The sequence below is a fragment of the Globicephala melas genome, chromosome 4 (genome assembly GCF_963455315.2).
Source record: "Globicephala melas chromosome 4, mGloMel1.2, whole genome shotgun sequence".
NCBI lineage: Eukaryota > Metazoa > Chordata > Mammalia > Artiodactyla > Delphinidae > Globicephala > Globicephala melas.
The window spans coordinates 115,456,001-115,473,041 of record NC_083317.1 but is presented as its reverse complement, the minus strand read 5'-3'; the positions used below and the strand labels follow the sequence as shown (position 1 = coordinate 115,473,041).

At 42.3% G+C, this 17,041-nt stretch overlaps 1 protein-coding gene across 1 annotated transcript in view; it reads right to left on the bottom strand.

Moving 5' to 3' along the window:
- Nucleotides 1–9,134: 9,134 nt before the first annotated feature.
- The window catches only part of MINDY4B (MINDY family member 4B), a 40,716-nt gene continuing 32,809 nt past the window's right edge, over nt 9,135–17,041 (bottom strand). Inside the window, exons 11-12 of the mRNA XM_030873497.2 lie at nt 10,924–11,104; nt 9,135–9,277 (exon numbers count right to left, since the gene is read on the bottom strand). Of these exons, the coding sequence (XP_030729357.2) occupies nt 9,135–9,277; nt 10,924–11,104 (324 nt within the window). The remainder of the gene's footprint in view (nt 9,278–10,923; nt 11,105–17,041) is intronic.

The following is a 17,041-nucleotide window of genomic DNA, read 5'->3' as shown; positions in this document are numbered from 1 at the left end:
ATGGGAAGAAAGTAGGAAAAAACCCAGCCTGGGTATGGCCTGTATGTTGGAATGGCAGCTGTTCACACACATTTCTTTGGTTGTTCCCGGGAAGGGGTAGCACTTTGAGGGGCAGAGCAAGGAGATCCGTCACACCTTACATAGCTGGATCTCTTAAATTCTTGGATGATGATTTCATCCTTTCCATTACGCTAGCAGCTGCAACCTGAGTATGCAGGGCAAAGTGACCTAGATCATTCCAAGGAGCAAAGTATTTTCTATGGTGTACTGTTCCTTTTTTGAAATGGGAAATCTCATTCTATGGAAAAGACTCCAAATTGGTTTTTCATTTTACACGCTAATAGCCGGGGCAGCTACAAACAGCTTTAAGCAGTGATTACAGCTCTGTGCATGGAACAACTTTCTGCCTTTTGATTACCCTGGAAATTCAGGCTCTGGAGTGTATCTGATGTTACCCGGAGCTGGACTCACCGTTCGGAAATGACTCATAGTGGGCACGCTTGCCCTCACCTCCCCCGAGACCTGGTACTGATTGTGCTGTGAGACTGTCCTGTGAACTGCCCATCAGCCAGGGGCTGTTTTACTTTCTATGGTGACAGTTGAGTTCACTTAGCCAGCTCATTTGCACAGCTCTTTCCTCCCCGGTGGCTTTCAATTGCTCAGTTAGTGAATCTGTCTTACTTTTAAGTAGCGATCAAGCAGGTTGCTCACCTTCTACTTTGGTTCTGCCCGTCAGGGCTGCCCTGTCTTTCTGCCTGGTCAAGTCTGATTAATTCTTGCACATCGTGGCTTCTTGGGCTGCTGCCGAGGGGTAACCTGTGTGTTCCCCGCAGCACATCTCTCGTGGATGGTGGTCAGCCATTCAGGCACCCAGGGGAGAAAGGGGAAAGAGTCCAGGGAAGCTGGGGCTTCTGGGAGAGGAAGGGGCCATTTGCATTGCTGCCCCCCTCCTCGTTGGGTTACAATCTCATGCAAAACAAAAGCTAATTAGAGGTGAAGGGGCTTAATCAAGTAGGGGGGGGTCTGATTTCAGTGTTTGAAATAGGCCAAAGTACCAGCTTCTTTTTTTTTTTTTTTTTTTGGCGGTATGCGGGTGTCTCACTCTTGTGGCCTCTCCCGTTGCGGAGCACAGGCTCCGGACGCGCAGGCTCAGTGGCCATGGCTCTCCCTCCACCATAAACAGTCATGCCTCTCAAGACACGTTGGTCAGAGGCAAAGACTTCTTGTCTTTGCAAATCTATCAGATCCTTATTATTTTACTATGGCCCCTTTCAAACAAATGGTGTTAGTACCCCTTATAAATAGCAATTTTTTACAAACAGCTTTATTGAGATATAATTTATGTTCCATAAAGTTCATCTGTTTACATGTTCTTTAGTGTATGTACAGAGTGTGTATTCAATTCTATGATGTAATTTTAGAACATTTTCATCATCCAGAAAAGAAACCTTGTACCCTTTAGCAGTCACTCTCCACCCATCCTCCCTGCCTACCCTCTCCTCCCAGCCCTAGGCAACCACAAATCTACTTTCTGCCTCTATAGATTTGTCTTTTCTGGTCATTTTATATAAATGGAATCATATAGTATGTGGTCTTTTGTGACAAACTTCTTTCACTTCGCACAATTTTTTGAAGTTCATCTATGTTATAGTCAACTGTGATGTGGTCATCTATGTAGGCCACTCCTTTTTATGGCTGAATAATATTCCATCGTATGGATGTACAATATATTGTTTATTTATCAGTTGATGGACCTTTGGGTTGTTTCTACTCTTTGACTATTACAAATAGTCATTTATAATATAATGCTGATACAAACATTTGCATGAAAGTTTTTGTGTGGACATAGGCTTTTGTTTTCTGGGGTACATATCTAGGAGTGAATTGCTGGCTAATGTGGTAACTTCATGCTTAACATTTTGAGGAACTACCAAACTGGTTTCCAAAGTGGCTGTACCATTCTACATTTCCACCAGCAATGAAGCAATCAGCATCCTTACCAACACTTGTCTTTTTGATTACAGCCATCCTAGTGGGTGTGAAGTAATATTTCTTAGGGTGTTAATTTGCATTTCCCTAATGGATAATGATGTTGAAGATCTTTTTGTGTGTTTATGTAGCCATTTGTAGATCTTCTTTGGAGAAATCTCTATTCAAATCACTTGCACATTTAAAACTGAACTATTATTGAGTTATACATGTTCTTTACATATTCTGGGTACAAGTCTCTTATCAGATGCATGATTCTCAAATATTTTCTCCCAGTCTGTGGTTGTCTTTTCTTGATGGTGTTCTTTGAAGAACAAGTGTCTCTAATTTTGAGAGGTTCAGCTTATCAATCTTTTCTTCTACTGCTTGTGCTTTTGGTATTGTATCTAAGATACCTTTGCCTAATACAAAATCTCAGATTTATTCCTATGTTTTCTTCTAAGACTCCTATAGTTTCAACTTTTACATTTAAATCTATGACCCAATTTGAGTTAAATTTTGTGTATTGTGTGAGATAAGGGTCCAACTTCATCTGTTGCATGTGAATATCTAGTTACCCCACCACCATTTATTGAAAAGACTATTCTTTCTCCCATTTAATTGTTTTGTCCTCTTGGTCAAAAATCAACTGACCGTGAAATTTAGGGTTTATTTCTGGACTCTTAATTCCCTTCCATTGATCTATATGTCTATCCTCAAACGTCCTAATTCAGAAAAATCTTTTTATTAATTATAATATGCATATAGAAAAGAGCATACATTTAAATGTATAATTCTGATAAATTTTTGCAAGTGAACACAGCTGTGTCGCCAGTGCTCAGACTTGGAAATGTAACATTACTAGCACCCCACAACGCTCTTGTACCCCCGCTAGTCACTACTTCCACAGCTTATCGCTCTCCTGGCCTTTATCACCGCAGATCTGCCTATTTATTTTTTTAATTAATGAATGAATTTTTTATTTATTTCAGTTTTGGCTGTGTTGGGTCTTCGTTGCTGTGCACAGGCCTTCTCCAGCTGCGGCGAGCGGGGGCCACTCTTGGCTGCTGTGCGTGGGCCTCTCATTGCGGTGGCCTCTCCTGCTGTGGAGCACGGGCTCCAGGTGTGCAGGCTGCAGTAGGTTTGGTTCGCGGGCTCTAGAGCACAGGCTCAGTAGTTGTGGCGAAGCTTAGTTGCTCCATAGCATGTGGGATCTTCCTGGACCAGGGCCCGAACCCGTGTCCCCTGCACTGGCAGGCAGACTCTCAACCACTGCGCCGCCAGGGAAGCCCCAGTTCTGTCTATTTTTGAACTATATATAAATGGAGCTGTGTAGCACGTAGCATTTCCTGTCTGGCTTCTTTCCTTCAACATTATGTTTATGAGCTCCATCCATGTTGTTTCATGTAGCAAGAGTTCATTAGTAATTCATACGAGTTTTTGATATGGCATTATAAAATACGACAACATTTAATGATCTACATAATTCAACAAAGCAATATTCTCCAAATGACTAGTGCATGGGAAAGAGGCGTTGAAAGTGCAAGGTACACCAATGAATTTTAATATAACAGAGTTTGAAAAGCTCGTTGATACGGTTTCACTTTCTGCATTGCAACTAACCTTTCAGAAATGACTACTTGTAGAGTTCTGGTGTAGTATCAAAGAAGAATAGCCACAAAGCTATTCCATTTCTCCTTTGTTTTCCAGCTAAATATCTATGTGAGGCCAGATTTTCTTCATGTATTTCAGCCTAAAATTGTATCACAACAGATTGAAATGAGAGGCAGATATGAGAATATATAGCCATCTCACGTTAAGCTGGCCATGAAAGAGACTTATGGAAATGTAAAGAAATACCACTGCTTCCTTTGGAAAATACAGTTGTTTTTCATAAGATAGGTTAACATGTAATAGGTTTATTATTGTTATTTTAAATGAATGAATAGATAAATATTTAAACAAATTTTCAGCTTTAATTTCTAACAGGATAAATATTAACAGAATAACCCTGATAAACAAAAAGTTTTCGGGGTCATTGATAATTTTCAGGGCATAAAGACGTCCTGAGACCAAAAAGTTTGAGAACCACTGGGCTAGTGGGTAGTTAGGCATTCAACACATAAGCATACAAATAAGTATGTAATTATTAACCACCACAGTGAGTGTATAAAGGAGAACAAGGTGCTAAGAGAGACAAACTTGGGAGAGCTATTAGATGGGGGATAGTGTCGGAGAAGGTCCATCTGAGGAAGTGGTTTTTAAGCAGAGATCTGAAGAGTGAGATAGGGCTGAGCATCCTTGTTGGCAGAGGGAGGGGGATGTGCGCCAAGCTCCTGAGGTGGGGGTGAGTTTGGCTTGGGTGGGGCATGGTGGTTAGCAAGAGAGGGGCATGAGATGAATCAGAAGTCAAATCCCCCAGGCTCTTGGAAATCATGTTAAGATTTCAGCATTTTGTTCAAAGTCCATAAGCATGACTCTACTATATAATATGATCAGATTCAAAGTTTTAAAAGATAACTGTTGTGTTGAAAACAGAAGAGGCCAAGAGAGAAAGGGAGAGGAGTACCTGGGCAGCTTTTTTTTTTTTTCTTCTTCCGGTACGCGGGCCTCTCACTGTTGTGGCCTCTCCCGTTGCGGAGCACAGGCTCCGGATGCGCAGGCTCAGCGGCCATGGCTCACGGGCCCAGCCGCTCCGCGGCATGGGGGATCCTCCCGGACGGGGGCACGAACCCACGTCCCTGGCATCGGCAGGCGGACTCTCAACCACTGCGCCACCAGGGAAGCCCCGGGCAGCTATTTTAATAGTCCAGTGGTGTCTGCACCAGGAAGGCGGCAATGCAGATGGAAGTATTTTAGAGCTAACATTTATAGTTCTTGCTGCACCCCCTCCACACCCCTCCCCCCTCACCGCCATTGGAGCTGAAGAGACAGATTCCAAGGAGAGCAGTACTACCCGCCATGTTTAGTGACACCAGTTCTAAGTATCACAAAAATTAAATATCCGTCACATCAATTTTATAATTATTTGCTTATTTTTGTGTGTGTGATTGAATTGACCACATTTAATTATTTTTGATGAGATTGAAAAAGTCACTCTCATAGCACCACCTTGTGGACAGCAGTGAGAAGTTTTAAAAATTGGGTTTAATAACTGGAGGAGAAAAAAAAAAAGACACACCAAGTTCTCCAGAAAGTTTACCAGTTATCAACCACCCCAGGTCCTTCTTGGAAAGAGAGGGGATATGAATACATTCAACAGAATTAATTTCCGGCTATCCTGAAACTGACAGGCTGTATTTATTCGAAGTCCATTCTCTCTGGTTGAGTTTTGACATAAAGAGTCACTGACTGAAAATACCTTTTATTCAGATGTCATCTGAGGGCCACCTTCCATATCTCTGTCTGCTCCTTCTCTGTCTCTTTTCCAGGCTCATCAGAACTTGCCTGACCACTAACAGTGGAACTCCTCGGGGCTCCGATTCAGGCCCAGTTCTCTTCTTACATCATATTCTCCTCAGGCAAATTTATTCCTGACCACCATGTTCCTCACCGCTGGTACCTCCCAAATGTATTTATGTGGTTCAAACCTCTCCTCTGAGGTCCAGGTCGTTATTTCTAACCCACTGTTCTGCCTGTGCATGTGAATGTTTCCCATCCAAGACTGAACTTGGGATTTCCTCCCCTCCAAACGGCTGTTCTTTTAGTGTTTTTAAATTCAATGAAGGCAAAAAACTTCCATCCAGAAGCTTAGCAGCTATTCCTGATGCCTCCTTCACCCTCACCTCCCCCCACACCCCCGCCCCAGCAATCAATCTCTTGTCTGCTTTACCCACCACGTAGTTTCTCCTGAGTGGCCCACTTTGGCCGACCTTTATTGCCACCACCCTGCTCTGGTCATTTCTTGTCCAGACCCCTGCTGTAGCCTTCTAACTAGTCTCCGTGTCCACTGTGGGCTCTCTAATCCATTCTCCACACTGAGGCATTTTCTCAAAATGCACATCTTCTCAGGCCACTGCAAACCTTCCAAACCCATGCCTCCTAGTCTACGGTGCCTCGTGGTGGGTCCTTCCCTGCCCCTCCAGCTGCTTCTCAGCCACGCTCCACGCCACGCTCTGCGTGGCAGACCCGCTGCTTCTCTGTTCCTCAAGCGTGTCCACTGCAGGGATTGGCACCTGCTCGTCGCTCTGCCCGTCCCATGCTTATCTCCACTCAGCCTTCCTACCTCAGCTTAGCCCTCTGTTCCTCAGAGGTGCCTTTTCCTGAACTTCCAGCCTTTATTATAAGCTATTACACTTCAGAAATACCTTCCCTCTGAACACTTATCTCAGTTTCCAAGTTTATATTCACTAAAGTGGTTTCTTGATGAAAACCTTTGCTTCAAAAGAGCTCCAGAGGGAAGAGGGCCCACGGCTGAGTTTGCTCACTGTATCTCTCCAGCACGCAGCCACGTGCCTGCACATAGGTGATGTTTAAAAAGCTCCCTGTGGCCTTCCCTGGTGGCGCAGTGGTTGGGAGTCCGCCTGCCGATGCAGGCGACACGGGTTCGTGCCCCGGTCCGGGAAGATCCCACGTGCCGCAGAGCGGCTGGGCCCGTGAGCCACGGCCGCTGAGCCTGCGCGTCTGGAGCCTGTGCTCTGTGACGGGAGAGGCCACAACAGTGAGAGGCCCGCGTACCGCAAAATTAAAATAAATAAATAAAAAGCTCCCTGAATGAATGAGTGAACTGCTGTGTCTCTGAGGCCCTGACGAGGCAATTACAACAGTCCACAGTGTATATCCATAGTTTGTGTTACGAACTTGTAAATAAAATCAGGTCCAGGTGTGATGGAAGGTTGACCATAACCTGCAGATGCCAAACCTGGCCAGGGAACCTCAGGCCCGCCTGCCCCCTGGCCTGGTCCCGCCTGGTCTTGTGACATTGGTGAGCATACCCTTGACAAAAATGATACGGGCATCTTCACTAAGAACAAACAATGATTTTGAGGGACATACCAAAAGTATTTGCCGTCTCCTCAGGGGCACAGTCTCACTAAAAACACATTCAGTTTAGGTAACTGTTCAGAAAAATTATTATCTCTATCTTCACGCAAATAGCTTTTTCCTGCTTTTTGTTTTCGAAGCTGACAGGACAATTAAAGTCATTTATCTCAAAACACAGAAAGTTCAAAGGTGAACTGCCAGTCCTAGGAAATTTCTAGCTACTTTTCAATAACATGTTTCCACGTTACAAAAAGAATCAAACATTATTGAGTGCCATGTTCCTAAGATGAAATAAACACTCATTTTCACTGGATATTGACATACAAAGTGATTAATGCCTCTCTATGTCAAAATTATTATACAACTGTATATAAAACATGTTCTTAATCTTTCCTCTATTATTTTACTTATTAATACATTTGTTCCAGGAATAATTGAAGATAGTATAACAGCACATAAAATACAGCAAAGTAACATAAATTATAAATCAATTAAGAATTCAAAAGAAAAATAGGGTAGGATAGAAAATAGATTCAGAAATGAGGCCAATTAAAAAATGCCTTTTGTAAGGACTAATATACTGCAAGGCAACACTGCTGGTTGTCTGCACAACAGGTTGTCCTGCCCTTCTTCCTTCTACAGAGTCCTGATTCTGTTCTGATATCGAGTATCCTGTGCTCAGTCCTGGAGGATGAACCGTGGTTGATCTAAGAGAGTCATGGGCCCCTATCTGGACCATTTTGTTAGAAAGGAATGTCCTTGCTGTGTGAGACAATTTTAGTGAGATCTCTTACTTGTGGCTGGGAGGTTTCTGACCGATGCACTTGCTGTGGTTCTCATTAGGCTCTAAGCTTTCCAGCAGTCCACACCAAAAGGGAGATTTGGTTAGAAATAAGGCAGTGTCCGTAAAACAAAAACAGGCTCGCACCTCAGGAAAAGCACAATATTGCTAAGACTAAGCAGTATGCTGAGGGTCTGTAGGGATCCACTCACTTGTCCAATGTATTTAAAATCCCGAATGAAAGCATCCATGATAAGGATACTGTAATCGGCAATCCAAGCCATATTTGCCTTTTTCTTTTGACATAATTCATTATTCACCTTGAAGTTTCATTTTCTATATGCTTCTCAAGTTGAAACATTATTCTTTGAGCCAAAAGAAAATGCACTTAACAAATTAATTTGGACAACGGGTGCAGACAAGTTGTTCTTTGCAAACGAACCTTTGGCTTATGACTACAAAGCCCTAATTCTATGAGTCGGTAGACCGGTGAGGTGGGTAGGAAAAAGGTCTAGATGGTCCCCATGTGCTTCTTTTAGAAAGAATGTGTGTCTTGCTCTGTGTATTTCTACAGAAAAAGTGTAAGCATTCAACAGGACAGGGAAAGATCATATTCTAAAAAGAATTGTTTTCCCCCTTGAACAGTGACATAAGAAGACGTTTTACTTTTGTATCTAATTTTATTTTGTCTAGGAATCAGACTTCTTTTTCAGTTTATCTGTTTGTCCGTCTATGTATTTATATCCAGCTTATAAAGAAACGAAGCAAACATAGCACTGATAGAAAGAATATCTCCTGTGTGCTCTCCTTGATGGCTTGAACTCCCAGCCAGTTGCAATAGCCAGCCTACCAGGAATAGACCCCACTTCAAGCCCATTTACTATTTTAATGACAAGAACTTGCTAATGTGGGCACTCAAAATGTAACCTTGGAAGGGAATGCTCTTCATACCAGGAAATCTTTGAGAAGGCTTGAGTTCTTGCCATAACTAAAAATCTGATGATGTATTACTGATAACTTCATCCCCAAATGAAAGCTAGCTCCCTGCTTCCATAATCCCCGGGGAGAATCACACCGAGAAGAGAGGAATTTGGAGAGAACGTGAAGGAAAGAGACTTCAGTTTCTCTTTTGAATAAAAATGAAGGCACCAGTCTAGGTGAGTATAGAGGACACACCTTCCAGATGCTGCAGGAAGTGGCCTGCACGTCTCCTACAGCACTGATATAGCAACTGCAGACAGTTCATAGAGGACCAAAGAAAGAACAGACTGCTCATGGCGGGCGGGGTTTGGTGGGGCTTCGGAATGAGGAATGTAGATGTGAAATGGTCTCTCCCCCAATTAGGCTTTGTATCCCAGCGGTGCTGACACTTCAGACTTCATTGCACATCCTGGCTTTCTCTTTAGTAAAGGGGAACGGTTCCATTCCAGCTGACGGTGGCCTCTCCCCACCTAGTTCTGATTGCTGCCTCCACTGGAGAAAACCGTCTTCCTGGCCTGTGTTCATCTTCATGTCGGACTCTTTCCCAGTGATGGGAATGAGTATCTGAGGGGGGAAACAGCCAGCATTTAGACCCCAGCCTACGTATAGTATACGGTTTTGGAGGAAGCCAGGAAGGAAGGAAGGTAGGATGGGTGGGCAGGAGTTGGGCTCAGGAAGCTGTGTTCCTAGAACTGGGTAAGCAGAGGGGGATTGTAGTAGATGATGGTATTTAGACTCGCCCCATACAAAACACGACCATGATAACCTGGTTTGTTGTAGAGTTTGGAAATGGAATATTGATGACATGGAATGGCATGGTCCAGCACCAGATGGGACACATAGAGCCGGGTGTAGGTCACCAGATGTTGTCAGGAAAAACAAGAAAAGAGAGAGCTTACCACTTCTCAATGCTTCTAAGAGTACCTTTGCATTTGGGGGTGAAGGGCAAAGTATTCTCATGAGTAGTCAAGAACTGAGTTCCAGGCCCAGGTTGGTCTCAAATGACATTTGAGAGGGTACTTAACATCTCTCAGCCTCATTTACTCAGTTAGAAATCATTTTTTGGCCACTTCAGTTTCCTCTGTGTAAAATAAATATCATAGTATCTACCTCAGATGACTGTTGGGAGAATTTAATGGGATAATGTATGTAAAGTTTTCAACACAGCACCCGGAACAAAACGTTTGCCATGCATGTGAGCTAATAAAAACAAAAACAAAAAACGGTGCTTTCCTCAAAGAAGAGAGTAAAGTAGAAACAATGATATATTTTAAGGAATGTATTGTCAATGTCCCACTAAATGAAATGGGCTCATGTATATCTATATATCTATATAGATATTTCTCATAAGTAGAGAAAAAGAATTAGGAGTCACACAGATAAAGCAGTCACTAAGATACTTTTCCAAATTTAGTCATAATAATGACAAGTTGCTTAACACCAGACCTGTGATACTGAATGCAAAGAGTCAGACATCAAATCAGCAAGGCTCCGCCTATGGTGCCGAGGTACCAGATACAGCCTCCCAGTCTCATCATGGTTTTTCCCTTGTCCAAAAGGCCAATGTTTAAAGACATCTTAAGATTAGTCTTTTTTCCTCATGTGTTTAAAAAAATATGGTGGGAATTGAAGTGGATTGTGTGGTCGCCCTTGGAGCAGAACCTCTAAGGTTTGCTGGGACTGTACCTTCATTATCGTTGCTTTCCTAGTGGCTGGCTGTTAGTAGGCCTCCAAAATGCTTTTTGAACTAATCTGAACACAAATGCCCTCTCAGTTTCGTTACTATGTCCCAGGATGATTGATCATCTGATGTTTGTTCTTGGGATAGAATAGACCAGTTGGAATCCCCCTGCCCCATCCCTTTCTTTTTCTAGTTCTTTCCTTGGGCATTACATGCCTTGTGCTCACAGATAGAAGACTCCAGGGAAGACTTTTTTGGAAATCTGACTCTCAACCTTTTGTTTTTTCTCTTACCTAAAAGTTGTTGGTTCCTCTGTGCTACTTCCGGACCCCCTGCCCTTATTTAAAGCAGGTTTAGAATTTCCACGTTACAATGCTTAGGTTAAGCCCATGGGATTGATGCCTGGGTTTCATCTCAGAGATCACACTTCTACCTCTTCCTGTAGAGCTAGCATGAGCTGTGAACCGGCAGTAGCCGCATCTCTCTGAGCGCGTTAAAGGTCAGGGCGCTTGGGATCTGGAATGCTCACCTACGGTAAGGTGCGCAGGCTTATTCTGTGCGGGCTGGCCACTGTAGAAGTACAGATCAAAGAGGCGCTCCACTTTCCAGTCTGATAACAGCTGCCTGTCTGTGCTAAAAAGGACGCTGTAATTTCCGTTGATGTTGCACAGCCAAATAGGTAACTTGGGAGTCTTCAGCATGCTGCCCACCTGCAAGGGGAGAGGGGAATGCAGATGAACATAGAGATTTGGCCACATTGTGAAAGATGCTGATATGGCATCAGGATCAAAAAGCAGCTTGGAGGCTCGGCATTGCGATGGGAGCTGCGCAGGGTGCAGTGTGTGAAGGAAGATTTCAAACGAAAGCTTCATCATGAATGAATTTGCATTTATGAATGGTGTGGTGGTGACGCTGCAGTTTTTCTCTGCATGGATTGTATTTTAAAACATTTTGGGGATGGGCTCACGGAGGAGGTGGAACCATCTCAGTTCAGTTTGGAAGTGAGGTGGAGAATAAATAGATAAACTGAAATAGAAATGTAGGGGTGGAACAAGAGAACGTCAAGTGGTCTTTGTTGTTGACTAGTGTATTTACCCCCGTTCCCAAGGTAGGACAGTATTTCATTCAGCAGGTGGTCATTCAGGCAGCACTAACCATTTAGAATATAGGAAAAAGAGACTATTTAGAATATGGAAGTAGTGAATATTTTGAATACAAAAAAAAGCTTCTGGGAAATAAGGGGAACACACACACCCTCACTCACACAGATATACCTATATCTGCGTGTTAACGTGTAGATCAATTGTGAAGAGGTACTTGGAGCTGAGTGTACTAGTTTAATATTACCTATAATTTTAAGTTCACTGATTTAATCAGCTTGTTATCTGTTTTTTCCAGGCAACTGTCAATTCAGCCTTGAATTTTCAAGTTAGTGCATTAGATTCACAAAAACCCCACTCTGGGAGGTGCTGTAACAAAGGGTCCTGCACACTGCAGTAGCCCCTGAGGGTATCTCGATATTATAGTGTATTTTTCTTAATGGTGTCTCCCCTATTGTTTGAAGAGGCAGGGAAGCACATTTTGTTAAATGCCATTGAAACTCATTAATGTTAAAAAAAAATTTTTTTTTCTACTTAAAGAGATAAACATGAGCTACATGGAAACCCCCATCATTTTCCCACGATGCCAGGGAGAGCTCTGGACCCTCAGCCCTGGCACGTCTTCCCATGACAAAAGGATTCAGTTCTGTTTCTTTTCTTCTCAGTCCTTCAAGTTGTCCTGTGTGCTCAGGAGCAAATTCTTTTGTGTGGGAAATCCAGCTTTCAGAAAATGGTCACGTGTTTTGTAAACCCAAGTACTAAAGGCTAATAACTTGACATTCTGATTTCTCAATAGCTCTATTCAAATCTCTTCCTTTTTCTAGAGTTTAAATTCTTCAGTTGTGGGTGAGTGGGTGAATCAGAGGTGCTTTTGTCTTTAAGCTTTTCTCTTCAGCTACTGGAGAAAAATTATATTACTGTGTTCAAAAGAAATGACCTCAGTTTTAGTTGACAGTTGGAAAAAGGGGTGCAAACCCAGCACCCCAGTCTGGATACGCTCATAGTGGGTGCAGGTGGTACCACACCAGCACTGACCCCTCTGGGCTGAGTATAACATGAGCCTCTCACACACCAAACGTGGGGCAAGTCGCCCACTGGCTACGTCGGAAATAAAACACAGAGGATGTGCCGTTGAAGCAGCCCCATGTGTTTAAGTTCCAGGAGCCGCCCCCAAGTTCCAAAGAACACTGTCGCCATTCATAGTTATAAAATAAGCTCTTTCTTTCCCAGACCTTCTTGCGATGGTGCCTCCTGTGCTAAGGTTATGTGTAATCAAAATATGATCCATATGACTTGGGATTGTTAAGGTTGGAACACATGGATCAACCAATTAGGAAACTGAGGGCTGTTTGTAATCAAAAGCCACTCCATTTGAACTTCAGGTCGATGTTCTGGCTGATTTTAAACAAACGAAATTTCCTGTAAATTATGTGTGGGTGGATGTAATAGACTGTAGGCATATATGATATTGTTTCATGGAATCTTTGTAATGTAGGGAAAATTCAACAGGCACTCAGATTCATACTCTGCAAAGGGCTGACACCACACTGTAGTGATTTTATGCAACAATGCAATGGTTTTCTTTCCTGAACTCAAAACTACTCAAGATTTTATTAAAGTAGGAGGAAAATGAAGTAGTTATAAATATAACAATCTCCAACACCCAAAGTGATCACCCAGAGACCCCACACTAAACAGGCAGAGTCCCGCTTGCCTTGAGAGATTCTGGTCAAGAGGAAAATGTCTGTCACAGCACTTTGGGTTTTAACTCTGAGGGGTGAGCCTTCGGATTACAGCTGAGAACATACCTGGTTTAAAGGGAGTCCCACAAAACCAAAACTGAGCACCTCCCAATGGAACCCAGCCAAATATCATGCCCCTTTCATTCCTCTGAGCACCATGTAATCTGTTTGACTGGAATCTTCTGTTAAGAATTTGTATTGCAAGTTCAAGATGGCGGAGTAGAAGGACGTGTGCTCACTCCCTCTTGCGAGAGCACGGGTATCACAACTAAATGCTGAACAGTCATCGACAGGAAGACACTGGAACTCAACAAAAAGATACCCCACATCCAAAGACAAAGGAGACGCCACAGTGAGATGGTAGGAGGGGCGCAATCACAATAAAATCAAATCCCATAACTGATGGGTGGGTGACTCACAGACGACTGGAGAACACTTATACCACAGAAGTCCACTCACCTGAGTGAAGGTTCTGAGCCCCACGTCAGACTTCCCAACCTGGGGGTCTGGCAATGGGCAGAGGAATTCCTAGAGAATCAAACTTTGAAGCCTAGCGGGATTTGATTGCAGGACTTTGACAGGACTGGGGGAAACAGAGACTCCACTCTTGGAGGGCACACACAAAGTAGTGTGTGCATCGGGACCCAAGGGAAGGAGCAGTGACCCCACAGGAGACTGAACCAGACCTACCTGCTAGTGTTGGAGGGTCTCCTGTAGAGGCGGGGGGTGGCTGTGGCTCACCACGGGACAAGGACACTGGCAGCAGCAGTTCTGGGAAGTACTCCTTGGCATGAGCCCTCCCAGAGTCTGCCATTAGCCCCACCAAAGAGCCAGGTAGGCTCCAGTGTTGGGTTGCCTCAGACCAAACAACCAACAGGGAGGGAACTGAGCCCCACCCATCAGGAAGCTTGTACAAGCCTCTTAGATAGCCTCATCACCAGAGAGAAGACAGCAGAAGAAAGAAGAACTACAATCCTGCAGTCTGTGGAACAAAAACCACATTCACAGAAAGATAGACAAGATGAAAAGGCAGAGGGCTATGTACCAGATGAAGGAACAAGATAAAACCCCAGAAGAACAGCTAAATGAAGTGGAGATAGGCAACTTTCCAGGAAAAGAATTCAGAATAATGATAGTGAAGATGATCCAGAACCTCGGAAAAAGAATGGAGGCAAAGATCGAGAAGATGCAAGAAATGTTTAACAAAGACCTAGAAGAATTAAAGAACAAACACCTGGAAGAATTAAAGAACAAACAAACAGAGATAAACAATACAATAACTGAAATGAAAACTACACTAGAAGGAATCAATAGCAGAATAACTGAGGCAGAAGAACGGGTAAGTGACCTGGAAGACAGAATGGTGGAATTCACTGCTGCGGAACAGAATAAAGAAAAAAGAATGAAAAGAAATGAAGACAGCCTAAGAGACCTCTGGGACAACATTAAACACAACAACATTTGCATTATAGGGGTCCCAGAAGGAGAAGAGAGAGAGAAAGGACCCCAGAAAATATTTGAAGAGATTATAGTTGAAAACTTCCCTAACATGGGAAAGGAAATAGCCACCCAAGTCCAGGAAGTGCAGAGAGTCCCAGGCAGGATAAACCCAAGGAGAAACATGCCAAGAAACATAGTAATCAAATTGACAAAAATTAAAGACAAAGTATAATTATTGAAAGCAACAAGGGAAAAACAAAAAATAACATACAAGGGAACTCCCATAAGGTTAACAACTGATTTCTAGGCAGAAACTCTACAAGCCAGAAGGGAGTGGCATGATATACTTAAAGTGATGAAAGGGAAGAACCTACAACCAAGATTACTCTACCTGGCAAGGGTCTCATTCAGATTCGATGGAGAAATCAAAAGCTTTACAGACAAGCAAAAGCTAAGAGAATTCAGCACCACTAAACCAGCTCTACAACAAATGTTAAAGGAACTTCTGTAAGTGGGAAACGCAAGAGAAGAAAAGGACCTACAAAAACACACCCATAACAATTAAGAAAATGGTAAAAGGAACATACATATCGATAATTACCTTAAACGTGAGTGGAATAAATGCTCCAACCAAAGACACAGGCTCACTGAATGGATACAAAAACAAGACCCATATATATGCTGTCTACAAGAGACCCACTTCAGACCTAGGGACACATACAGCCTGAAAGTGAGGGGATGGAAAAAGATATTCCATGCAAATGGAAATCAAAAGAAAGCTGGAGTAACAATACTCGTACCAGGTAAAATAGACTTTAAAATAAAGAATGTTACAAGAGACAAGGGAGGACACTAAATAATGATTAAGGAATCAATCCAAGAAGAACATACAATTATAAATATGTATGCACCCAACTTAGGAGGCACCTCAATACGTAAGGCAACTGCTAACGGCTCTAAAATAGGAAATCAACAGTAACACAATAATAGTGGGGGACTTTAACACCTCATTTACACCAAAGGACAGATCATCCAAACAGAAAATTAATAAGGAAACACAAGTTTTAAATGACACAATAGACCAGATAGATTTAATTGATATTTATAGGACATTCCATCCAAAAACAGCAGATTATACTTTCTTCTCAAGTGTACACGGAACATTCTCCAGGATAGTTCACATCTTGGGTCACAAATCAAGCCTCGGTAAATTTAAGAAAATTGAAATCATATCAAGCATCTTTTCTGACCACAACGCTATGAGATTAGAAATCAATTACAGGGAAAAAAATGTAAAAAGCACAAATGCATGGAAGCTAAATAATACGCTACTAAATAACCAAGAGACCACTGAAGAGAGCAAAGAGGAAATCAAAAAATACCTAGAGACAAATGACAAGGAAAACACGACTATCCAAAACCTATGGGATGCAGCAAAAGCAGTTCTAAGAGGGAAGTTTATAGCTATACAAGCCTACCTCAAGAAACAAGAAAAATCTCAAATAAATAATCTAACCTTACACCTAAAGTAACTAGAGAAAGAAGAACAAACAAAACCCAAAGTTAGTAGAAGGAAAGAAATCATAAATATCAGAGGAGAAATAAATGAAATAGAAACAAAGAAAACAGTAGCAAAGATCAATAAAACTAAAAGCTGGTTCTTTGAGAAGATAAAAAAAATTGATAAACCATTAGCCAGACTCATCAAGAAAAAGAGGGAGAGGACTCAAATCAACAAAATTAGAAATGAAAAAGGAGAAGTAACAACTGACACAGCAGAAATACAAAGCATCCTAAGAGACTACTACAAACAACTCTATGCCAATAAAATGAACAACCTGGAAGAAATGGACAAATTCTTAGAAAGGTATAACCTTCCAAGACTGAACCAGGAAGAAATAGAAAATATGAACAGACCAATCACAAGCACTGATATTGAAATTGATTAAAAATCTTCCAACAAACAAAAGTCCAGGACCAGATGGCTTCACAGGTGAATTCTATCAAACATTTAGAGAAGAGCTAACACCCATCCTTCTCAAACTCTTCCAAAAAATTGCAGAGGAAGGAACACTCCCAAACTCATTCTATGAGGCCACCATCACCCTGATACCAAAACCAGACAAAGATGCTACGAAAAAAAGAATATTACAGACCAGTATCACTCATGAATATAGATGCAAAAATCTCAACAAAATACTAGTAAACAGAATTCAACAACACATTAAAAGGATCATACACCATGTTCAAGTGGGATTTATCCCAGGGATGCAAGGATTCTTCAATATATGCAAATCAATCAATGTGATACACCATATTAACAAATTGAAGAATAAAAACCATACAATCATCTCAATAGGTGCAG